This window comes from Carassius auratus, unplaced genomic scaffold (genome assembly GCF_003368295.1).
Source record: "Carassius auratus strain Wakin unplaced genomic scaffold, ASM336829v1 scaf_tig00027958, whole genome shotgun sequence".
Classification (NCBI taxonomy): Eukaryota; Metazoa; Chordata; class Actinopteri; order Cypriniformes; family Cyprinidae; genus Carassius; species Carassius auratus.
Genome location: NW_020525645.1, coordinates 16,323 through 43,606, shown reverse-complemented (window position 1 = coordinate 43,606; position 27,284 = coordinate 16,323). Strand labels below are relative to the sequence as shown.

Sequence of the window (27,284 nt, the reverse complement as noted above, 5' to 3'; positions counted from 1 at the left end):
AGCCTCACTGAGCATTCTAGCACAGTTCCCACAAATGCACGTCAAATATGCTTATAATAATGATAATAATAATAATGAATGCAGTAAAACTGCAGTCACATGTAAAATACCACATACAAAGTTTAAACTTTCCACTGAGAAACGTCCTGATCAAGTCATGCTTGCGATGGAGTTTCCAGTTGAACGAGTGCATTGGTATCATCCTCGGCCTTGCATTAATAAGGTAATATCATTGCCATTTTTGTAAACTTATAGCATCTTTCTACTATTTAATGTATATTTTGGAAAATTACAATGTTTTCTGACCTTATGCATTTAAAGCTGTTGTAGGGGACTCCAACACAATATTAGGACACTTTAAAATACCATTTGACCTGCTCTTTAAATTTACATGTATACATACTTTATTTTTATTTATTTTTTTCATTTTATTCGCCCGAGCACTACTAGCCTACCAGTGATGCATGATTCAACTTTCCACTTCTGCTACCTGTGCATAGTTTTAGGTTGCCAGGTTGAAGTCACAAATGGGTTGAGATTTGAAGATGAGTGTGAAATACGGGAGATTCCAAGGAAAACAGGAGTGTTCACATTATGATTGTAGTGGTATTATTTGTCAGTTGATTGAGGCGGCAACTTTCCTCCTGCGAATGGGTGTGGTTTCAGTGCAGACAGTGGACACGCCCCCAGAATTTCAAGATTAATTTGTTTAATTTACTTGTGTTTATTATTATTATTATTATTATTATTATTATTATTATTATTCAAATTTGGCTTGGTGGTTAATACAATTAACATAAAAACATAAAAAACATATTTAATATTGCTTTACACGGACGTTAAACTAGCCTACCTTTTGTTTGGAAAACAACAATTTCCACTTCAAAATGGACCAGGTATGTAGGCTGTTTTATCCCAGCTCTCAAGAATTGAAATATATTAAAACAGTTGCAGGTTATCACAGAGTGTGTATACTTTCGTTTCTGTGGCATAAACATGGAAAAACAAACTAATATGTAATGCTGGATGAGAACATCACCGTAGTCATATTTAGAGATTCTAAATGCCAGTGAACTAAATTAATCCTTAATGATGCCTTATTTCAAGGCCTTTTGCCTGATACACAATGTGTCTTTTATTTATTTTATTTATTTTTTTTTGGACAATTTAGGTTATTTTAAGGGGATTAAAAACCAATAGTTAATAAATATTAAAAGCAAATTAAATGTTAAAAATAAATTATATATAAATGATCAAAGTTTTAATAAATTCTAAAAAGTAATGTAAATATTTTTTAAGGGTAGCATTTTAAACGGGTTATTAATGTCATCTATTGTTTCTTTTGATTGGTTTAAAATACTTTTCTTTAATTTCCTTTCATTAAAGTTTAAATTACTAACAAAATGAATTGTTGAAAAATAAATATTTGAAAAAAATGAAAAAATGTATGTGGCATTTTAACAATGGGTTATTAATATCATCTAAGGATACAATTTAATTTGAACTGTACCTTAATTCCTTGATCTCCATGAAAAGGATTGAAAAGCCCTGTAAGGACTCACCTGTGGTGACACGTTGCTCAGGTAGAAGGTGTCATCCATGGCTTTTTGAATCCAATTGTGATTGGCTGCTGCGGCTAGATGACCCCTGTCAAGCCCCCTGCCCTTGTAATCCGCATTAGTCGATCTGCGGTAAAGATGAACCGGGACATCTTCTTTAAAATCGCAGAACTGTCTTTCTGAAGCCACGGTTAAAGTCTCGTCGCTGAGCTGCTCTGTGACCCATGCTGCGGTTTCTGGGGTCGTATTGTGTCACGTTAGACTCTGCTCTTGATGTTGGACAGGGAAGGGAAGCCGTACTTCATCACATCTGTGGATCTGTTTTCAGTGACCTGTCCCACCTCGTACGGGGTAATCTCTGATGCTGTGTTGATGTTCTGGATCAGGATGACCAGTACGCGGTCTAGCAGTCCACCACTGTAGCTCGTATACAGGTTTTTATTAAAGGGGTCATATGATGTTGCTAAACGGAACATTATTTGGTGTAATTAAATGTGTTTATTCTTGAATCCAAGACCTTCAGTTTACAAGTCTGACTCTAATCATTAGGTCACGACTGCCCCGGTATAGGCAGTCTAGTCATACTAAATGACAATATAATCTTAAACTAGCTGATTTTTTATTTTTATGGTGTTTTAGTTAATTAGAATAAAGGATGGTGGACCACAATTTAAGTGTTTTGAAGGCACAGTAGCTTTTAAATTCTTATGAGCTATTACTTCCCATAAATTGTTTTTAAATAAATGGGGAACCTATGACTTAATTGGTATGAACCTTTTTTAATTGGTAATCAGTCACGTTTACTAACAAAAGCTAGCTCCTTCCTGTCATCCTCTAGGAAGTAACATTATTGTATGAATACAAAGTATTATGATTTTTTTTTTTAAATCACTTTAAAACGTTCCATGCTGATTGATAATAATCTAGAAATATCAACACAACAAACTATGCTTTAAAATATTTCATAATTACCTTATTGAAAACTTAAAGTAAGAAAACTGTCAATCCCTCACTGGACAATGGCTAACTTTAGCTATTTATTTCTATCAGCATATTTCTGAAAGTCTGCTACAGTAGGTATAAAAATGCTATCATAAATTACAAAGTTATGGAGCTTATGTGCAATAACCCCAGTTATGTGCAGTAAACCCAACTGGAAATTCCAGTGCTAATCACATAACACATTGTATGTTATAAAGCATGCATGAATAGAACCTTACATTTGTTTCCAGAAAGCCTCCACCTGGCATTGCTGACTCAAGTTGTGTGTTATTAAGGATTTATTCATTTCAGTGCAGGTAGTTGGAGCAATGCAAACGGCTTGGCACTTTTGATTCTGTGTCTGTAGACATATATATGGCTGATTCCCCTTGTGAAACTTTGAATAAAAAATTGTTGATATTAATTACACTTTTTGCTGCTGTGGCTGTTATGTCAGTGTAAGCTGCATCAGGCACTAAATAGATATGCTGTTAAATTAAAAATTGTATTAAATTAAATGTATGCATTTAGCAGACGCTTTTATCCAAAGCGACTTACAGTGCATTCAGGCTAACATTTTTTACCTAATATAAAAGTTTGATTTGCATATAGAAGGACAGAGTCTAAAGAAAGACAATACACACACGTCTCTTTGTGCTTTCTGATTGTCAGGTTTTATTCATTTATAATATGTATTAATAGTATTTTATTTACCCAGGCTCTTCATGAATGTAAAGCATTTGTAAATGTGAAATACATCAAAAAGCCCGTGAGCCGTTAAAGATTTTGGCATTTCTTTGAGACACGCAAGGAAAGTAAAATTATTTGACAAATAACCTGATTGCATGATATACAGTGTGCTGACTTTCATTATGTATTTTAAATTGTTAATATGAATGGCCATTCTATTTGTGCTGATTTAACAATGCATTTTTTTTCTGTGCTTCGTAACTTATTTATTTGGGGTTCGTGGGGCTTTGTGCTTTATGTACTTATATCACTGGTATCATCACAAAAGTGTGTTAATGAGCAGTCCTTTACGGTCATATCTGCACTGATGAATACATGCCAGTAACAAGATGAAGTGGGGGGTTACATTGCGCTAAAGCTGTGCATGTTATAAACCGTTTATGCTTTATTTAAATGTAATGATATGGATGGAGAAATATTCCAAATGTATTAGAGATGCACTCTGCTGGATCAAATAGTTTTACCATGGTGTGAATACCATATGAACTGCAATAAAGGCTGCAATGTCTTTACAATGGTAACATTTACTCAACAAAAATAACCATTTCTACAAAAAAATATCGAAATAATCGAAATATACAATACTTCATATTTCCTTTCAGATAGACCAATATATGTATATTTGTTCAGTGTGACAATTTAAAACCTCTTTCTACATTCCATAAACGTAATTTCAAACACAAGCTAGAGACGTTCATTCTTCATACAAGCGGGACAGCAGTTAAACATCTTTTCCAATGGTTTTCATTTACTTGTTACAACCTCAATGGCAATAAGATGCAAGAACAATGCAGCAATGAAATGTAAAAACAAGTCTTCAAGAGAAGAATAACTTGGCATAAGTAGGCTTCCGTGATATCGACTGTTTGTTGTATGTAAAACAAGCTGGCTAAATGCAGTGCTTGTACCTCAGTGAGCTTCAAAACTACAGAGAAATGTAGAAATGCAAAGGAAAGGAAAACACATCTATATATTTCTCCACTTTCTTTAGAGTGAGTTGAAACTGAACTTAAGTTCTTTTGAATCTGTTTTTGGTATAAAGTTCAGGCGATCAGTGATGCTAGTAGACAAGCAATAAACTGCTGGTCTCATGAAGGCGTTCTGACCTCAGCGCAGCCACCGTCATTTCCAAAAAAGATTTCGGCACCGTGAGGCTGGGCCTGTATGGGTTCAGGCCACTCTCTCTCCGTTCGCAGGGATCAGCCCTTTGGCCTGCGTAGACTAGAATTGATATCAGAACTAAGATGGGTTTCTAGGCGCTGGCTTTAAGCAGGCTGTTGGCTAGAAGGCAGAGCAGCAGTGTCAGTGTGCTGAGGTAGCAGGCTGATGCGCCATCGCACCCTTTCTCACCCTGGCAGCGTGGCTGCTCGCACAAAACACCCCTAAAGCTGGGTGGACACATGCACTTCTGGTTCTGGATACAGGAGCCACCGTTCTGACACAGGAGGAACTCGTCATCGCACACGTTTGCTAGGAGTAAAAGAAGGACAGAGAGGAGATTCTCATTAAGGATGATACATATCTAAACTTACATGTCTGTAAACATAAAGATAGATCATGTTTTAAGGGATTGTTCAGTTGTCTTAGTTATAATCTAGCTGTACCTGTGATGTAGGTAGTCATTTAGCAGATATAGTTTATAGTGACTCGAGGTGTTCACATTGACCGTTAACTGGAAAGGATTCATTTTCAGTGACTAAGTGGCCAAAGGTTCTTTGTGTGTGTGTGTGTGTGTGTGTGTGTGTGTAAACTTGTGGGCCAGAAAACCTTACCTTTTAAATGTTTCAGTAAAATGTAAAAAAAATTATATTTATATTTCATGATTCTTTGATGTATAGAAAGCTCAAAAGAACGTGTGTGTGTGTGTGTGTGTGTGTTTTATGTCGCCATGAAATATTTAATAATGAGATGTTTATTATTAGAAATGAATGAATGAAACCACACTTCACAGAAAGCTGAACTGGTATTTATAAACCAGTTAAAACTTATAGAAGTTTATGCCATGCCTGCATGAAAACCAGGTCTAATTAGAGCAGAGATGATTATGATGGTAGGGATCTGTGAATGATCATAATTTGGGTCAAATCCTAGACTTGTCCTGGTCCCGCAGTAAAGATAGAAATCTACAGACCTCCACCAATCTTTTGAAGACTGGGCGGTTCAACTCCATGTACACATCATTTTCAGATCATTTTGTATAGAGCCTTAAACAAAAAGAACTGGGAGCTGTCACAGTCACATGTATATTTGTAAAACGTAATTTCATCAGTAGTGGTGGGTTGTGATAAGCTAATGTAGGTTTTGGGCTGTTTTCTAGTCCTTTGCTGACAGTGTTTCATTATACAACCAATTCTTTGCCAGGTTTGGACCTGCAACCACCTTCTTACCCTACCTCACTGTTTTCTCCACTGTCACCCTACCCACAACTATCTATAATCCACAACTTCTGCGACCAGCAGCCTGTTGTTGGTGGTACAACAGCAAAGACCTCTGTGAGAAACAATGTTGCTGAAATGTTTGAGTGAAATGACACCCATATGTTGTTCGTTCACAGCACTGTATTTGTTTTTTGAGTATCATCCATCACAGAATGACTAAGCCTATGTTTAATGCTTTTGTGAAGGAAGTGTGACTTACGCATGCATCCTTGCTTCCAGGTATATCCAGACAGGCAGTCCTCACACTTCTGGCCCGTGGTGCCCTCTCTACACTGGCAGAAGCCTGTGTCATTGCACCGGGCGTGTAGAGAGCCCAGCTGATTACAGTTACATTCTGTGTATAGAAAATTGTTGTTGACTTTTGCTGAAACCTTGAAAAGGAAGGTTATGTTCTTTTTCTTTCATTGAACTATGAAGACACTGTAACTTTCAGAACTTAAAGGGTTAGTTCGCCCAATTTGCAAAATTCTGATTCATTCGCGAACCAGATATGACAAACTGCTTTGTTTTGAACTGTCTTACAACAGACATGGAAGAGAAGACAATGCTGAATAAAGTCGTAGTTTTTGCTATTTTTGGACCAAAATGTATTTTCGATGCTTCAAAAAATTCTAACTGACCCTCTGATGTCACATGGACTACTTTGATGATGTTTTTCTTACCTTTCTGGACATGGACAGTATACCGTACACACAGCTTCAATGGAGGGACTGAGAGCTCTCGGACTAAATCTAAAATATCTTAAACTGTGTTCCGAAGATAAATGGAGGTCTAACTGATTTGGAACGACATGAGGGTGAGTTAGTAATGACATACTTTTCATTTTTGGGTGAACTATCCCTTTAAAACTAAAAAATAGCTTGTTTCATGCGTGCCAACAATACTGCTCTTCATATTCTTCAGAAGTATAGTTAGACAATGTTTTTTAAACTATGTTCCTGATGGGGCAGCAAAAATGTATTGTATTTGACAGGAAACCTGCAGCTCTTAAAAAAAGAATAGTTCACCCAAAAATTGAAAATGTCATCTCATCCTCAGGCCATCCAAGATTTAGATGAGTTTTTCTTCATCTGAACAGATTTGGAGAAATTCTGCATTACATCACCTGCTCACCAATGGTTCATCAGTACAAAAATCCACCCGTTTCCCTCCCAGATCAACGTCCTCCAACACATTTCTTTAGAACTGTTTTGGACTGTTTTCACTTGTAAACTATGGTTGATCTGCACATATTTCTCTCCTGATCCAGACAAGATGACTTTTTCTCTGGAGAAAGCAATAATATTGATAGAGGACTTGTATTTTAGCCATTAGCTATTTTAGCCATACACGTCAGATGATCTATTGGTGAGCAAGTGATATAATGCAAAATTTCTCCAAATTTGTTCCAAAGAAGAAACAAACTCATCTACATCCTGGATGGCCTGAGGGTTAGTAAATTTTTTTGCACATTTTGCAAAACTATTCCTTTAAGTAAAAGTGCACAACAGTGCCACACATATTAAAGAGTGTTTACATTAGTCTTAAAGCCATAGCAGCAAAAATGACCTGTATAATTTCGAGGGTCACAAAAATGTGATAAATGGTCATAAATGACTAACATTGTTAGTGGACCTGCAGGAAAAATAATGTTTAATATAAAATAATATTAAAAAAGATGTACAGTGTTTCAAAAATAACAGCCTCTTGCCTAAAGGCATATATTCACGTGTTTGCAGGAAAAATTCACTTCTATGTTGTCAGTTTTATATGATCAGTGGTTGTTCATCAGTCAGGTTTTACTCTATGCACTCACAAGGGTATACTTTTTTTTTCATCTGGGCAGCTGTCAGTCATAGCGCAGTGATTTATGTGTGTGTATTTTTCCAGTAGATGTCACTGTATCATTATCAAAGTGTTGTGACAGATTTCTGATTGTATTCCTCCTGCCAACCAATTTATAAAGTCAACATGAAATCCAAATTTATTCTATTTACTTTTTTTAAACATTCCTTGTCCTATAGTTAATGATTAATTTTATTCCAAAGAAAATATTTTGTCTTCATTATCAAAATTTCCAAACGCCTGTGAATGTGACATTCATTTGCTTGTCATCAAAAACCTCTCTTTTCAGTTTTACCATGTACCGTCTACTTTCATTCAAAAATTCTATTTAAAAACACATCCAATCCAGTCCCATCCTACTGCACTTTTTTTTTGTTTAATATCCGTTATTACTTTGAAGTATTACATTACAGATGTAAAATGGGTTGCATGTGGCATTTCATGTTGACTTGAAGATCATGCATAAAAGAATACAAAGCTGCTTGTTTTCAAATCTCATTTCCTTTACACTACTCTCATAGAGCATAATTATACAGATATTGATCAAGCTTTAACCTGGACAGTTGAAAATGCAAGTTGTTTAGTTTCCTAGAACTTAAATAAAATGAAGACGGGAGTCTAGGAGAAGATTTCTTGCGATTCTAATAGTAAAGGCTGTAAGATGAATGATGCATGATTTTAGTATATTTAAATCCATACTTCTGTTGGACTTTAGTAGGTCAGAAATTGTCACATGTATGGCAAGGTGGTGGCAGACCAAATGTTGGAGCGTATGCACATGAGGAAAGATTTCTCAATCTTTCCAGTTCCATACGTATCATTTGGCCACAATTTCTGTGCAGCGTGGTGTGGGTGCGTTGGGAACAGTGAAACGGGTTGACGTGGAGTGATATCTGACTGACCTATGCAAACATTCTCATCGTCCAGCTCGGCGGAAGCATTCCGGAAGTATCCGAGGCGGCAGTGCTGACAGTTCTGCCCTCTAGTGTTGTGTTTACAGCTCACACAAGTCACAATGTTGATGAAATCAATGTAACTGCAGCGATTTGAGTGACCGTTACACTCACAGTCTGATGGAGAAAGAGTAGATAGGTGTTAGTCTGTGGGTCAGGGAATGAGGGAGAGGAAAGGGAAAAGACACAGGAAACTCATGAGAGGACATGGGCATGACATGTAGACACTATGAAGACTATAATCGAGGCTAAGACTATTTTGCCAGCTGTAAAGGCTGGCAGGTATATAACACTACCTAAAAAAAAAATGGGATTGGATTACAGATCATGTTAACTCATTGATTTCCAGTCCAGCCTTACTGAGAAATCCTACCCTTAAAAAAGGTTTGTCTCCACTATGTCATCAGATGACTTATCGCTTTTATCAACTGTAAGTTTATGGAGAATTTCTGAGATCATTTTTAAAAACTATTTTACAGATGCAGAATTTTACAGAAGTACAGGCTGTCACCTTCATTCCGAAATAAACATGAATGATGCCGTTACTTAAAAGTAAATTTGTTATGTAATTGACAGTTATGTAAATGTCAGTATATTATACAAACTCTAGAACAGGGTTCCTCAAATCTTGCCCTGGAGGGCCAACGCAATGCGAGTTTAGCTCCAACCCTGATCAAACTCACCTACTGTATCTGTGATTTTGTAATGATCCTGAAGAAGACATTGATTAGCGTGCTCAGGTGTGTTTGATTAGAGTTAGAGCTAAACTCTGCAGGAAAGTGGATCTTGTGGGCCAGAGTTGAGGATAAGTGCTCTAGAAACACCAATGTTATCACTATCTTTCTCTCAGCTCTTTCCTATTTTTTTTTTGTTTTTGATTGTAACACACATTTGCCTCTATTTAGCAATTTTTCTATCGTTACTGTATCATTTAACAACTTCTTGGGAAATAAAAATGTTTTGCAGTGTCATGATTCAGTTCAGCCCACATATGAATAATAGCCAATCATTTTTACCACTTCATTAGCACTTTTTAATGAAAATGACACTGCTCATGGAAATCTGCAGTTCATTCCTATGGGATGTACTGTAAAGCTTGTCTGAGTCAGCAACAGTAAACCACCAAGGCTTAGTGAAGGGTCAGCTGTGGATCACTGTAGCCTAGATTTCTTTCCTTATTGTCTCTTATTTTTCATTCTCATTTATGCACTATTAGCTGTAAAACTTTAATTAGTTGGGTTACAATTTATGTTCCATTATTTTCCAGTACACGGGTTAAGGTTAAGTTTGGTAAATTTTAGGGGTAGGTTCAGGGTTACCACCTAGTTATTGGTTGCTCTTTATTTTACAGTACGTGTACTTACATGTACTTATTGTGTACTTACAGTGTATTTATCTAAGAAAGTTCATGTAATACAAGGAAACTACATGTGGTAGGGTTAGGTTTAGGGTTAGGTTCAGGGTTAGTACCCAGTTATTACTTAGTTATTGTAATTACTATAATAAGTACATAGTATGTACACGAGGAACAGGACTGTAAAATAAAGTGCTACCTAGTTATTTATAATAATAAGTGCATAGGAAGTACAAATAATTTTATTTAAAATATTTTTTTTCTAAGTTTAAGATGCATATGTTAACCAAGTATTAATAGTTCTTCTCTGGGGCTATTAACTATATTTTAACTAGTTTAACCTTTGTTCCCAATTACGGTTATACATTGTTTTATTTATACAGTGAACAAATATTACATTATACCATAGAATGTTTTGTCTGTAGATAGAGTTTTGCTGACAGTGTATTCTTATTTGGCCTGCACACACTAATAATTCTATTTGGCTTGTTAGTAAGGCTGAATGTTAAATTAAATTTTTCGTATTTTTGGGACGCTGTTACATAACAGTAATTTAGACATCCCCAAACAGACTGACTAAACAGTAGAGAGTCATTAGTATGAGTGAACAAATCCACCTGTAGGCCTTAATTAACATAGTTTAAATGGACATTAATATAACACTGATAATGAGCTGCTGTTTAAAGTTGTGTTTGAGAAGCTGATCTTTTGGATTCTTTGCTGTTTGGACACTTGGGGCTTTGAATAATTGATATGATGTTTTAAAGATGCTGGCGACGTGGGGTCCAGCTGTGTCACAGTCAGCTAAGCAGTGGGATGGGGGGGTGAGAGCAGCTAATTAAATATAAATGCTCAATTACTCCCCAGATTGGTGAAGGGATGGAGCGGTGTTTCACAAACGATCTTGCATCTTCAGCAGACAGCTGCCAAACACTCGACAAGTGAAAATGCAAAGTAGCTAGTTTCTAGAAGAGGATGTTTTTGATTATACAGCCTGGGGGAGATCCTTCTGTTTTCTAGCAAACACAATACATCATGAGCGGCTTACCTTATGAGACAAAGCAAAAAACAAAACGTGTGAGCACAAAGAAAAGAGAGAGACAAGAAAGGGCGACATGGAAGAGAGGAAATGAATAACATTTAGGAAGCAATTTTTCCACAGTTTCCATATTAGTGTCTGTCCATATTCCGAAAAACTGAAATCAAAACTGAATTGTCCTTTGATGAGCATTGCCTACAGGAGCGCTAATTCATATAAATACATCATTCACATAAAATGTCATTGAAACCCACGCCTTTTTGCTATCTTGATTTAAAGCATCGCCTTACCTTGAAATCTGATGTATGCAATTCTTGACAACTGTGTTTTTGGCCCCCCAGGGATCAAAATCCTCGCAACAACTTCAGAATAAAAGCAACGTTATTAACTATGTTGCCTATTTGTTGGCTAACACGACTGCACTACTGGGACAAATCACTCAATGTGGAAAATCACTGTGAGGGGCCGAAAACTAGATCCACTACTGTTATTTAGGAAAACTGATACTGTGAACAAAACTAGGGTTTCGAGTTTCTTTCTTGTGGATCTAATGGCAGCTAAACCATTCAATACACTACAAGCTGTAAATGTTCTTCACTAACAGATGCTCCATCTCATCCAAAGCACCATTACTTGAAAATACAATGCAGTCAAGCAGAAATGCATTTTCAGACCACAGTCATTTAAAACATTGTGTGAGATGAGTCCAATATCTGTTTGAGTCATTTCACTATCATTTCACTATGCACGGTACACACACTCAACTACAACTACTGCTGTATACCTTTTTTCTCATAGTCTTTCTTTTCATAATCTTTTTCTTTCTTTTTTTCCTTCTCTTTCTTTTCCTCTTTGGCTTCCCTGCTCTCTCCGGTTTTCCCAGCCTGGTTATTCTTCTTAGTGTCACCAGATACTGTTTACACCAGAGAGAACGTGAGTGTTTGAAGAAGAACACGTCAGATCATTTTATTTTCCAGTTCATTTTATTCATTGTTCAGATGTGATACATTATTTGTTTTATGCTGACATAGTGGTTAATATTTAAGGAGACTGTTTCAAACATTTTTTCATGGAATGTACAAAGTTCTGTTCATTAATGGTTTAATTGCAAGAGAATCTAATTAAAGCTTGAATCAAATTAGGTCCTGATTCATTTTCTGAATCCGTTATTTTTTTCTGAATACGTATTGTTTATTCAAATGTTTTCTGTGTTCCACAAAAGAGAGTACGGTAAGTCATACAGGTTTGGAACGACATAAGGGTGAATAAATGGTGACAAAATTTTCATTTACTATTTCTTTAAGAGAGGCAGGCCTCTTGCTTACTGTTCTGAAGGCAATTTGGGTTGGGTGACACAAACTTCAACAGATTACACCTCCAAAATTCACTTTTAAAGTGTATCATTGTGTTATTTGCACTTTAGCAAGGATTATACTTGTCAGAAAATTCTGATGTCACATTTGCTGTGGGTACCTGGGGCTCCTGCATTTTTATCTTTCTTCTCCAGGTTTGTTACAGTTTTTTCCTCCTTGGACACAGCTAGAGGAACTTCACTGTTTTCTCCTGCTTCAGATGGAGGTTTACTGTCAGGAGCATCTTTATCTTTCTTCTCCAGATTTGTTGCAGTTTTTTCCTCCTCTGTCTCAACAAGAGGAACTTCACTCTTCTCGACTAATTCGAAAGGAGGTTTATTGTCAATCTCAGCATCAGTTTGAGGACCAGCATCAGTAAATGTTTCAGCACCTGTTATGACAATTTGATCACCATCACCTGGACCTTCTGAAGCTGGTTTGACTTCATCAGACACATTGGTTGATTCTGCCTCACCTGGACCTTCAGGAGCAACAGTAGTAGCCGCATTTAAATCTGAGGTTACTGGGGCAAAAGAAGCAATCTCTGGAGAAACTGTAAGTATCGCTGGAGCATCTGTTACTGCTGCGATGGCATCAGTTGCAGGTGCATCACCATCAGATGCAGGAGTTAGAGGAACATCAGATGCTGGGAAAATCAAATCAATGTCTGGAGGGAGTGCATCAACTGTTTTAATCGCAGCATCAGTTGAGGACACAACTGTGCTTGTAAAAATGGTACTTCCGGTAACCACTGCACCCGCTTCCACTGGAGATCTATCAGAAACCATTGAAACTGAATCAACAGCAATAGAGGTTGGCAGTTGAATTGTGCTAGCTGATACTGAATATGTTGTTTCAGAAGTTGCCATGGTTGCAGAAGGTGTTGTTGCCACGGTTGCAGAAGATATTGCTTGGGTGTCCGTATTAAGTGTTGTTGCAGTGCCATCAGAGGATGAGGCAGATGAATCCGTAACCTCGGGAAAAAACAGAGAATGGACTGCTTGTAACAAAGCCAGTAGTTGCTGTCATGGTGTCGGTTGCTGTGGTGGCCACATCGGGTATCACATCTGGTGCTGTGGAAACTGTAATCGTGTACAGAGCATAAAGAGTCAGATATCTAAACCGTTCTGTCAAGAGCAGTTTAGATGCCTATGAATACCATTGGTGCCCTTTGGGTTACATATTGTACATAATAGATGTTACTGCAGCGTTTCAACCTTTGGACATTTCCAGTATGGCAGAAACGGGATACACAAGATCTGATAGAATCACTTCCCCCGTTCATGCCCCCGTCCAACCCTTCAAGGACAGGACTCGTTGCATTTTCCTGTTATGGTTTCATGTATCTCTCTCTCCATAGGTTAAATAAATTGTCCTTTTTTTGGTCTTCCTTACCATGACCTGGTCTCTTTTCTCTTTTTAAATATTTAGCAGGTGTTCATTCAATAGCTATTCAAAAATAGATCTGAAAGAATTGAGCTCCATGTGCTCTCCAAAGTGATTGTGTTTCACAATAACAGAGTATTTAATGATTTATCTCCTGAGGCCGGGTCTTGCCATTTTCATAGCTATAGCTTCAATACCAAATAGGTTTGAAAAGCGAATGCTACACACACCTGGTGTGAAGCAGAAATGGTGTGTTAGGTGAGGTGGTGGCATATTGATTTGAATACACAAACCAAGTGAACAAATCTTCACAGTTGACAAAACTGAACACCTTTTATCTACAGTAGCATATCTGATTGGAAAATCAGCCTGCTTTGTAAGAGAAATGCACTGCTTGTAAATGCAGTAAATGAGCATATACTCATTGCAATAAATATATTAGCGATATCAAAATTTTCATTATATACAAATACTTTACAAATATATTTTTATATTAGAAAGTAACTTTTTAAAAAGGAATTACACTCATATTGTTTATTATATTATCATACGAGCTGTAAAGTTGTCTTAATCATCCTTTTTTAGTTACTTCAGTATTATGGCTTTTAAAACTGGGCATTTTAATGTTGAGGTAAAAACTGAATGGAAAAAGTAAAAATTACTTTCATTAGTAATCAACAATGTTACAGGTGCTGAGCTTTTGTTCTATTTGTATTAAATCCTAAAACATTTTTAAGTCTGTAAAATTTTACTATCAGTAATTTTTTTTTTTTACAGCTGTAAGCCCCGTTTAAATTGGTAATGGGTTTTAAAGCATCAGTGTGGCATCATCAAAATGTTACAAGTCTTCAATGCTTGATTCAAGAAGACCTAGTTTAAGGAGCTGCCACATGGTATGTCACTTGGCACCCTGGCCTATATATATTAATGAGTGATTTAGGACAGCAGTAATCATGTTTAATCTCCACAACCAGCTATACCTCAGATCAGAATATAGAGCACCACTACTGACATCAATCATGAGTGGAATGTGATTCCCTGCATGCACTGCAATCCTCAAGGTCTCCTGTATGGTAAGGGAGAGCGAAGAAACTGGAGGGAATTTACGAAGTAGTGTAGTTCACTTGCTATTGGCCTTGTTTACTTGCCTGTGATGACTGTGTTGTACCTGATATGTGTGCGGTGTTGTACCTGATATGAATTATATTAATATCTGTGCATAATTTTTTACAGTGATGCTTTTACAGTGCTGCACTATTTTGCTGTAGCTTAGTGAATGATATGCAAGTTTAGAGCATATCTGAAAGGGTTTAGGGTTTAGTGCGTTTGAAATTGTCTCGCTTGGTCCTGTCTGAAATGCTTTGTGTAGAGAAGGTTTTTTTTTGTTTTTGTGTTTTACCAGGTATAAAATTGTAATCATCCCATGAAGTGAACCCTGGACTTGTAGCATAGTGTAGCATTATAAAATGAAGTCACACAAATTCAGATGTTCTAGGCTCTTCTGAAAGCTTGTAAGATTCTAAGTGCCTTTCTAATAGAATAACTGTAATCTATGCATTCTCACAACCAAGAGGGCAAGAGAACAAACTCAATGTAGGACTTTAAACATGCTCCCTGTTGAATATTTCACCTCTCAATTATTAACACAAGTGAGACCGAATAAATGAAGAATGTCTAACCTAAATAGATGGACACATGTTTGCATATATTACAGCTCATTTCAAGGTTGAAATGTCTTTGCGAACAGAGTTCCGATGGATTTGCTTTACTTAAATATCGCAACTTTAATACTGGAAGACATTTAGAGAAAAAAGTTTGTTTGAATGTTATTGTCTTGTGCAAACTTGTCACAAAACTGTGATTGTGCATTTACAGGAAGTTCTCTTACCTGGCTGGTCAGGTGCTGTGGGTACGACTGTGAGTGTTGGACCAGACGGAGATGGCATTGTAGTTAAAGACGAGGTGTCTGTCTGGCTCGAGATTGTAGCATCTGGCATTGTGGGCAGAAAGCTTGTCACAAGTAGCACTTGGGACACTAAGATTACAGTGTTGAGTCGAGAGCCGAGAGAGTAAGTAAAGAGGGCCAGCTACCTCCTACTGTTCACACTTTTATTTTTAATTTTAGCTTTAGAAAGCAAACTTGTACTTGTGCAAAATAACACAAAGTTACAAGTGGGTACATCTAGCTACATTTGGTTGTATAAAATAGAAGTTTAATCACTTAGTTTTTTAGGTAAGAACTCTTCTACATTTCTGATTATAACATTTATTTTTATTTTTATGCTATTACTGATTTTATTATTGTACATTATTACATGTTTTTCCATGACTAGTATGAAATCAACCACAAAGCTAAAATCGTGTACCACAGACAGGCAATGCACTATGGTCCATCTACTACTAAACAGAAATGAAAAGGAACTTAAAAGTCAACATGAAATAGAAATCAGCCCTATTTATTTTCCCAGTACAAGGTACTGATATTATTGTAATTCAGACGTTTGCCAGGTCCACTTTCACAATCCAATTAATTCCCGACCATGTTTCATCCTACATTCTCATCCCACTAAATATCGTGTTTCCTTCAGAATTGCATCATATTATGGAAGCAAAATGCATTGTGAATAGCATTTCATGTTGACTTTCATGCAAAACGGAGCTAAAAGCACGTCCATCAAACGAGGTTTCATAAATCAAGTCTGTACCCACCAGCTAAACTACTTTAAGATTCTAATCTAGTCTCTGCCTGTGTCACCTGGTGTACTGCTGAGTGATCCAGGGATCTCTGAGCTGCCTGTAGGGTCAGGAGGAGAAGTCGATGTGTCACTGGAGGTGGCCGTATCTAGTCAGCAGATAGAACGATAAGCTCGCCAGTGCAGGGATCAAAGACCACAACCACATCAGAGCCTAAATCAGCCTGATCTCAGCTATTTGCTGACCACAAATAAAGGGCACCGCTACAGACACTTTGCTGCATCCCACAGCAATAAAGGGAACCAGCACTAAAGAAACACTCAGATGAGCATGATTTTGATGAGGTATGGGTTTGCAAATAATGTCAGTCATAAAACATGTCATTATACAACAGATGATAACAATGTGGTATGTCCATCATGGTCAAGATGATCTAATTTGTACCATAGGTTTTTGTATGTACAGTTTACACATACATTTTTATACAAAAATTTATTGGTATATATCAATACTGGATATTCACCTCGGCATGCTCATTTGAACATTACCTTTGCCAATTTAAAAGTTATTATTTAAAAAAAAAAATATATATATATATATATATATATATATATATATATATATTCATTTTAATATTAATCTATTTAACACTTAATCTCTTGTAGTTAAGTGTATGTAGAGTATATGTTTATTATTGTATTTTGTTATTTTGTATTATATATTTACAATGTGTGTTTTATATGTGTGCGTGTGTGTGTCTATTTATTTTATATATAAATATAAGATAAAGAAATAAAAATACACACACACACACACACACATATATATATACAAAACCCGAAAAATGTACACATGCTAAAATCAGATGTTAGGTTTGAATACTGAGATCATGTTGTCGTGGTGGTATCCAAACACCTCTGTTTTACCATAGTACTTTGGATGAATGTGTGTATATACTAACTTGTGTATGAACTCGTGTGCACAAACACGAAAAAAAGAAAAAAAAAACTACCCTACTTAAGGTCAAATATGCTCCTCAGTGCTGGACCAATGCTAATCATCTCTGTCTATGCCAGAATTCACAGTACTGTACATCAAAAATGAAACGTGGCATTTGGCTTCTCATGCATGTTAGCTTGTTTGCTGTTGTCTGGCTGTCACAGTAGGAGCAAGTGTCTTCCCTTTGGAAGAGGAATGACCATGTCCGCTCACACTGCGCTGGTGCTGATAGGAGCTTTGGGATTCAGCGTGGGCAGCCCACAGTGAGCACCGCAGCAGGCCGATACTTCCTGCTCTCAGGCATGCTGATGTTTTATTAAGGTTGCGTCCCTCCCCAGTGTTTCATAATTAAAGCATGGCTGAAGACACTGTTCCCTAATTCCATGGGCTTATTGTTTTTATATGGTTTGCTAATGAAAAACGGCCAGTATTACCGATAGATGTTTTATTTAGTGTTATGTCATAGTGTCATGGATTAAAATAATTTATGTCTAAGTCTCTCTGAAATAATTCAGTGAGAGATTCACACAGGGGTTTGTGTTCTTTGAGATCAGTGTTGCATTTGTATAATTATATAAACTGGTTTCTATAGGATGACCTATCATGGAAAATAAGATTTTACTTTCTCTTTTGAAATGAGAGAGTTTGATGTACTATGTAATCTTTAATACCCTAATGCAATGTAAAACTTCCTTCCATCAAGATAATTATGGAAAGTCATGGTGCTGATGTGTGAACCAATAGCTGAAAGAAGGTTATAAAGGTTTGGAACAGCATGAGGGTGAGTGGTAGCTGAAATAGGGGTAAGTATTAGCTGAATACAAGTATTAATCTCTTTAGAAAAAAATAAATCTAACTTAACTTTTAACGGTAATGTACAGGGGTCTTAAACTGTTTTTAAGTATCCCAAAGAAGGTCAAAAATGTTAATGGAAAAATTTAATTACAGTATTTCGTGTAAGAAAATAAAATAATAATTATACTAATACAAAGATAAGAGCCATCACTCACGTTAATTGTGTGATATTTAAATATCCAAAATGAAGATAGAAAGAAATTAGGTTTTCATTATTGTGGCAGATGTGTAAAATCACTGAATATACAAAAAGTAGTTTAGGAGTAGATATGTCCTCGTGTTTCAACTGTGCTTTTATTTATTTATTTATATATATATATATAGAATATTTGTCTATGTGGACTGTTTATTCTATGTTTTTCACAACGATTTTTTTACATGCTGTGTCACACATCCATTCACACAGAATGATCAGTGGAAGCATCCAGAAAGGAATTATCATCCAGTGCCTTTTAACAGGCTACTAATCGAATTAGTCTCTCGCAGTGCAGTCACGCTTTCTAGAAAAAGAGTGCATCTGTGCTTGTGTGAAAGAGAACGAGGAGCTCTGCACAGGGCTGATGAGCAGGGAACGGGTAACAGGAGGGCAGGCATATGGCCATGGGGGGGTTAACGTGAGAGCTGGAGCTCGGACAGATTTCTCACATCACCCCCCTATCCCCCCACCCGCCATCTGCCACCGAACCAGACCAGAACCAAAGAGCAGGCAAAAACTGACCCGATCTACTTTAAACCGCTCTCAGTCGGAGAGAAACAAAGAAAAAAAAAAACAAGACAGGCTTGCAATCTTGTGAATTAATGGCTCTGTTCCAAAGTAAGTCTAGTAAACTGACTATTTAAGGCATCATAAGTGCACTCCTGCTTTTCCAAAAAGGTAGGAAGGATGACTGTGTTGCCTTCTAATGTCTTTCGGACAGATTCTACGGCAGAATGTATGATTCATAAAGGACGCCGTGCCAAAATGCATTGTGACATTCTATCCAAGATGGTCGACAAAGTGTAAAAAATCTTGATTTATAAATATATTTATTCATTGCGAAAAGTATGTCTAAAAATAGTCAATGTAATAAAAGAGTAGTCTAGTTTACATAATGTGTGAGTGCTATGTATTTTTGTGCATATTAGAGTTTCACAAACTCTTAACACGAGAAAATCTAAATCAAGAATGTATGTACTTGAAAAGAGGAAAGACCAAAATCTCCAAAACTGTATTCCAAGATTAAGTTTCAGTAGTATACGAGTAATTCAGATTAGTGAAATTTAAGGTAACTGTGTCATATTTTATAGATGATTTATTGTTGATGCCATTGAAATATAGAACACACACTTATTGGATAATGGAATCTTTAAGTAATTTTAAGTATATTTTATACAACATTTTGCATTTTATATTTAAACTACTTCATAAAATAAAAATGTAACTCTTCAGGTTGGTCTGGTTGATGTTCGTGTAGATTCTAGATTATGCAAACTGCCAAAATGATTGGCTCATTCAAATGAAAGGCAGGGCTTCCATTCTGTCACGCACCATATTGAGCACATATTTAATTTTCCACGATTGGTCTGTCTTCTAACACTTTCTCTCCTGTGTGTTTGACTTAAAGCAACTGTATGTCAAATTTTACTTTATCTTTTTCCTTTTAATTAAAAGTTTAAAAATCATTCTGATGGTTAACTGACTTCTAAGGAGACAAATAACTTTTGCTTCTTACCCACACTATCCTCCAAAAGTCTGTTCTGGGAACATGAGAGTTTGGTGAGTGGGAACGAAATTCCATGAAAAGGGTGAATTATTACAGCAGTAACCAATGAACATGTGCAGCTATCCACTGTTATCATGACAGTGAATTCCACTCACTTACAGTAGCTGTAGACTAAAATACATTACCTTGCTTTAAGGACTTCCGGTTGTATGACCCATTAGGTTCTGTTTAGCTCAATCAGTCACTTAGGAGCTTTCTATTTCAGTTAGCATGCTGTCTTAAAAGGCGGATGCCTTTGTAAACTGTAGACAGCAAAGAAGTTCACTTGTTTTTGGAACAGAGCCAGTTCCTTGCAGTAATTATGAATAATTTCACTTTTATCACGTACAGTTGCTCACTAAGATGCTTCCTCCTATGCGCTGCCTCACACACTTGGGCATGAAGATGTGCAATAACATTGCCCTTGCTGGATAAATGCTGGAGGGTTATTTTTCGAGTGATGAGAGGCCCACAAGATTAATAAACATAAATCATCCATTTCCTCCAAATTTCTGCTCTCTGTCTTTCTCTATTGCATTCTCTGTCTCTCTCTTTCACTCTGTTTTCCTCTCTGTCTTCTCCTTTAGGACAGCGAGAGCTTTCTATCACAATTTCCAAACACTCTATCCAGGAAAGAGGAATTGAATAAATGGTGCTTCCATATTTTATTCCTCATCCTCTCACACAGTAAAATTGAATAAAAATAAAATAAAAAATGACACTAGATAGCAGTAGGGTTCAATCCCAGGACTGTTTGGAGATCATTTTGGTAATGATGTCTTGATTTGCCCCTGAAGCACATATTCTGATAACCTTCCAGTTTCAGTGTGACGAGTGCAGAGGTCACTGCTGCTGGAGTCCTACTAGAGCAGCTAGATTTCAACCAGACTTGCTTTCACATTCCAATTTATTTTGGCCAGTATTTGCCGACTTGGTCTAGAAGGCTTGTAAAATGACCAAACCCATTTCCCTTTTTAATATTGATGTTTGCAAGTGGGTAAATCTGAAATCAGCCATACATGCCAGAGTAATAACAACTTAGTTATACACTGATAACTTTAAAGCAATTACATATTTTTTTATGTGCAACTAATGAGTTCTCACACATCAATGGAATTTACACTGCTTTTCAATTATTTGTGATTTACTGGAAATTAATTTTGAACAAACATTTAATAGTGATTTCACTCAAAAAAAAAAAATTCTAGTTGAATACAAAGTACACACCTATTGTTTTTTTTTCTCATAGTTCCCACATACAGTAGTTTCCACAAAAATATATATTAAAATATGTATATATTAAATATAACTGTTTTCAACAATCATAAGAATAAGAAATATTTCTTGAGCACCAAATCAGCATTTTAGAATGATTTCTGAAAATATTTTCAAACAGAAAAGGGTTCATTTAAATTGTAATAATGTGTCGTATTACTGTCTTCCTGATCAAATAAATAAAAACGTAAAAAAAAAAAAAAAAACTATGAACTTTTGAATGGTAGTGTCATTAAAAAATATATGTAGAAAATAGCATTTTTTATTTTGTTCATATATATATGTGTATATATATATATATATATATATATATGTGTGTATATGTATGTATGTATGTATGTATGTGTATGTGCGTGTGTGTTTGTGTGTGTGTGTATTTCAGTGAGAAATGTATTTCCATGTGCATGGGAACCCTGTAATAACTGCCTCAAACATGGTCTTTTTAATTTTAATGTCATGAGTTCATTGTATTTATTTAAAACTTTGTTTCTCATCTAACTGATAAAAACCTGTGCAGCTTCTCAGAAGTTACACAGCAGCCAGCCAATCAGAACTTGCGGTTCCTCTAGCTGTTACTAGTTTTACCTGCAGTATACTTCAGACAGTCTGTGAACAGTATGTGGGTTGTGTTTGAGACTGAGACTAACTGGAATCCAGATGTTTGCATGCAAAAGAAAGATCTGACTCAAGTTTCATAATCTGACTGTTCAGATTGCAGCAATGTCCTGAAAGCATACCATCATTAAGCATACATAAAACATTACAACAAAATTTGCATACTGTGGAATATTATTTGTTCCAATCCAAACAATACCAGTTCTTTCCAGTGAGGGTTATTAAATATTTCCAACTTGGCAATGATTGAAAAAAATTACATCACAAACTCAAAAATCAGGCAGTTCTGACAGGCCCTAATAATGTTGAATTACGGATTATTTTGAGTCAAATAATGTATTAATGTGTCTTCTGCATGTATGTGATCGCAGGCAGCGGGACCCTGAGGGAGTGTGAGAGTCCATGGCCCGACACACACTGTGATAAATTGCTCTCAATCTAGTGAGTGTTACTCAATGGTAAGAGGTTGGGAAGAAAAGCTTCTCAGGACCCAAAAGCACTGTGATGAGATATATATATATATATATGTGTGTGTGTGTGTGTGTGTGTGTGTATATGTATATGTATAAACTAAATCAAGTCTCTTATACAAATACATCCAATACTGTTAAAAAGATTGGGGTCAGAAAGGTTTTTTTAAAGACTGCATTTAATCAATAAAAAAATAGAGTAAAAAAAACAAAAATTCAAAATTACTTGTCTATTTTAATATATTTTAAAATATGTAAAAATTGATAGCCTGAATGCACTGTAAGTCGCTTTGGATAAAAGCGTCTGCTAAATGCATAAATTTAAATTTAATTTAAAATGTAATTTATTCCTGTGATGGTAAAACGGAATTTTCAGTATCGTCTTCAGTGTCACATGATCCTTAAAAAAATCATTATAATATGCTGATTTGCTGCTCAAGAAACAATTCTTATTACTATCAGCGGAAACAGTTGTGCTACTTAATATTTCTTGGAAGAGTGAAACATTTTTTTCAGGATTCTTTGATTAATAGAACGTTCAAAAGAACAGTGTTCATTTAAAATGGAAATCATTTGTAACAAAATAGATTTCTTTACTGTTACCTTTGGTCAATTCAGTGCATCCCTGCCGAATAATGACCTCAAACCTTTTGAAAAGTAGTGTAAAGCTTTGTTCATTTCCATGTCCGTTTGTCAACTGCCCATATACATGTACCATGATCCGGAATGATTACCATATCCATGAACTATAGATACAAAAAAAGATACTTTTTGATATGTTTGACTGTTATGTTCTTCTACTTTATCTAAAGAGCTCATCTACCGATCACTGATCACCTACTACAAGACTAACCTATTTTAACCTACAGACCATCACACGACAAACTGCACTACTCAATGGACTTTAAACCAGCTCTGACCTGTAAAAGTGTTTACAGACGCTGACGTACCCGGAGTCTGGGACCCTGTGACAGGTTGGACTGACCCTGTGGTGGCTGGTGTTGAGTCTGAGGTCAGTTGGACTGTGGGTGGTGTTATGGATGTAGTTATGGACATTGGTACAGTAGCAGCCTCAAGAGTAACTGCTAATGTTGACACTGAAAGTGAAGAACAACATCATAGCCTGTTTTTTTCTTCTGGCAAATGACTGGAGCTGCACAAATAAATGTTTCTAGTCTTTGAATTGATACGGACACCCACACTACTGATGTCCTTGCAATCATCATGCAAAAGCAAATGTTTTTGGTTAAAGATGTAATTGACTTATACCCTGTTCAGAAGCACATTTATCAACCGTTATTAATTAATTTGACAAAAAGAACGTGTCAGAATTTTTTTGGTAGTATTCAGCTAGTCATGTGATCTCAATATGGGCACCACCAAGAGAAGAAAATGTTCTTATCTAATTAAACAGCTTTTATGCAGCTAATATGACTATTATTCTGTTAAATTAATGCGAGTCTAAACTATTTAAACCTTTTTAAAAGTGTCACTGATTTCTTCCAACGCAAAACTTTGTGGGTGTGCCACTAGCATCACTAAAAACACACAAAAAAGTTTCACCTTTAAGATAGAAAAAATACCAAGTGCCCCTTTAAGAATAATCTTGAGGAAAAAGATTCTTCTATATTCCTCATGAGATCAGTCATCACCTCAGATTTCCAACAAAACAGCGTTAGACCCCCACAAATGGGCCAGAAGTGCACTGAAATGTCCTATAACCTTGAGCACACCCTCATACATCACTAGCCAGCATTAGAATGCTTTGCGTCTCACACCACATGAAACATTTATGAAGTAGAAAACTGTGGAAAAATGCATCACGCCATCAGAGTTCACAGTGACAGTTAAGGGACGGATCAGAACCGACGTCTTGTTAACGACATGAAATAAAGAGGCCAAAAAGAGTGATGGCAGCAGGAGCCAAAAAAAAAAAAAAACCATGCAACTGACAGTCAGCGTATTCCATTAGCATGCCACTTACTGTCAGACGTTCCCGACGCCTCACCTGCAAACAGAAAGAGAAGAAGATGAAACAAATGAGAGGGTTTATTTCTTGTGGGTTTATGTTATTTATTCCTCTATCTCTCTGGAGCACATCTAAGAGTTAAAACGTGCAGAAACCTGCCTCACTTTTGCATGCAGTGCATGTACATTAGCGATGAGCTGTACATTTTTTCCAATTCAATATGCCTGTTTTCGTTTTATTGCTAAGTTTACGTGAAAGCTTTGTGCTATTCTACATTCCTTAGCGAGTGAAGATGCCCCAGTTTTCTACATGGTACGTAAATCATTGCTTCCTCTCAGGTGTGTGGTGTTACTGCATACAGCAGGTGTATAATTCGTACAAATATTTGGGGAGCCGTTCGGGGTGGGCAGGAATGAGCCAGGCTTCCAGGACTTGGCTTTGAATCCTCTCTCGCATGCCGAACAGTCTTGTCCAGTGGTGTTGTGCTCGCAGTCGCACTGAAGGGTCCCGTCACGGAGGGAGCACTGACCGGCGTGGAGATTACACTTACATCTGTGAAAACAGGAAACACCTATTAGCACACTTGTCACATCGCTGGCAAGGGCGAAAGCTGGACCACTGAGGACTATTCCCAGCTTTTATTTGTTGGGGTCACTTGAGGTAGCTCATTACTTGGCTCAATAAATTAGCTACGCTAATTAGCGGAGTCTGACACTATAGTGTATGGTTGAAACTGTACCTGAAGGGAATATTGTGGATTCTACAGATCTTTGAAGTGTGTAAAGTGTGCTTTTGGACCAATTTCGGGACAGTCAGGGACAAAAATCGGGACAAAATCTCAGATTTGAAGCAGTGATTTTTACTGCTGCCATTAAGTTGGAAATGTTTTTAGTTTTTGCTTAATTACGGTGCATCTGGTTAAGAGCTTGTGCACTGCAATAAATCCGGTTATTATGAGTATTTTGTCTTATTTTTCAGTTGTTGTTTTTTATTCTGTATTTGGTACAGAAACTAGTTAGACTGTATATTCTCTTTATAATTTATCTTTATTTTTTTTTGTCAATTCAAATAAAGCTGAAATAAAATAAATTATAAATGAGAAAAAAAAAAATAATGAAAAACTTTGAGGTAAAATTGTTTTATTTCAAGTAGTTGCCAAGGCAACATTTCTAATTTTCATTTAAGTTGATGATAAAACTCTCAAAAATTAATATTAATAATAATAATATTAATATTTTTATATTCAGTAGCACACAAATTGTACTTAACACTGGTATAGAGGAGATATCTTTAATATGAGTGTGTTTTGTCTTAAAGCACTGGCATGTATGTTGTCAACTTATTTTAAGTTAAGTAAGTTTAAATTAAGTGAAAAATCTGCCAGTGTCTGCCACTAAAAAAACTCTTAAAATATATATTTTTAATTTAAATAAAACTGAAATCAAATATAATTATAAGGAGAAGAAATGTAACAAAAAAGTAAACTTTTTTTTCAGTTAGTTGCCAATGAAACGTGTCCCATTAGTATTGAATTACTAAAACTGCAATAAAAATAAATGAACGCTTAAACTGAAATATTTAATAATGAATAAAATAGCAAAAAAAAAACACGTCTATCTGCTCTTTTCTAGAGATTACTGTAATCTTTTTTTTTTTTTTTATCTTTCATCAAGACTCTTCTCATAACCCATGTTTGTAAGCACTATAGAGTCTGTTTGTGTTTGTTGTAGATGCAGGTAAGTTTGCTTCTCTTTGTCTCTGATGTTGGAGATAAAACTCTGGGAGCTTTGGGGACCGTAAACAGCATCTGTCTGCTCTACTCCAAATATAACCATCGTCTACTGGGGGGAAGGGAATTCCTCAAGAAAAATGGAACCAACAAAAGAGTGAGAGTGAGTAATGATTATCGCTAGTAATGAGAATAAATGGGGGATATTGAGATGGCCTTGCCTTGTCTCTCCTTATCGTTGGCTTAATAAGAAAAATCTGCAGTGCTCTACAAAATGTTGCTTCCCTCCTTTGATTTTATGAGGAATGCTCCAGATATCTGACAGCCGACTTTAAGGATAGCTGAGATTAAAGGTCTGGGGAGGAAAGCAGGTTAGTATGGAAATTACTACTTTTGCAATTACAATCTCTCTAATCAAATGAGTGTGTAAATCCCAATGCATCAGATTTTTTTTTCATCCTCACTAAAACGAACAGCTATCCATTTGCATGAAATATTTATGTAGCTGACCTATATATTTCCATGTGGACACCCCATAACCAAACCTTGTTTTGCCGTATAATGAGGTCATACCTCGCCCTCTGAAGATTCACTTGAAGAAAGTGATGCCAGCAGACACTGGCAGATATTTCACTTGAAGATTTTGAACTTATTTATATTTAAAACAAATAAAAATAAAAACATGCCAGTGCATTAAGACACTCATATTAAAGATATCTCCCCTACACCAGTGTTTTTTAGTATAATTTATGTACTATGAAAAAATTTTTTATATATATTTTACAAAATTATTTTACTTTTAGGTACTGTTTTCAACATTTTATCTCAAATAAGAATACTACATTAGACAGAATGGTTTACAGAGTAAAATTTTACACAATTTAATTTACTGAATTGGGTCTATTTATTCAAAAACCTGAGGAAACAGACTTCCATCACCATCTGTAGGCCTTTCATTCGTAATTAAAACCAAATGTCAATCACACACTCTTTCATTCAGCTGTTTCTCCAAGACCAAATGCCCATCAAGCTCCTATCATGACAAATTAATCAGTGGTGTACCACTTTATTGCAGAGATTCTCACCTTAAGGAAGACCTATCTATTTTTGAGAGGCAGCGCAGGATCTAAAGCCAGTGTAAATCAATTAAAGCATGGCAAGGTCTCGTATCAATTTCTGACCAAATCCAGTGTTCGTGCTTTACAATCCTCTTAGGTACAGATTGGAATTAGAACCCACCCTGTGAGGAGCGATGAGAAATGGATGAGAATGAGTCTTTGTGTCATGTAGTGCACCAGGA

The 27,284-nt window shown here is 36.2% G+C and overlaps 1 protein-coding gene and 1 long non-coding RNA gene across 2 annotated transcripts; both read right to left on the bottom strand.

Annotated features, from left to right (window-relative positions):
* Nucleotides 1-3,193: 3,193 nt before the first annotated feature.
* On the bottom strand, nt 3,194-26,090 carry LOC113079417 (netrin-G2-like). Its single transcript, XM_026251688.1, has 6 exons — nt 25,943-26,090; nt 24,635-24,826; nt 24,271-24,294; nt 8,455-8,622; nt 5,928-6,062; nt 3,194-4,760 (listed from the first exon to the last, which is right to left on the bottom strand). The coding sequence occupies exons 1-6, from the start codon at nt 26,088-26,090 to the stop codon at nt 4,543-4,545; spliced, it is 885 nt and encodes a 294-aa protein (XP_026107473.1). The 3' UTR covers nt 3,194-4,542.
* On the bottom strand, nt 13,242-16,779 carry LOC113079418 (uncharacterized). Its single transcript, XR_003281705.1, has 3 exons — nt 16,392-16,779; nt 15,525-15,626; nt 13,242-13,332 (listed from the first exon to the last, which is right to left on the bottom strand). It is a non-coding gene; the product is annotated as an uncharacterized LOC113079418 (long non-coding RNA).
* Nucleotides 26,091-27,284: the final 1,194 nt, after the last annotated feature.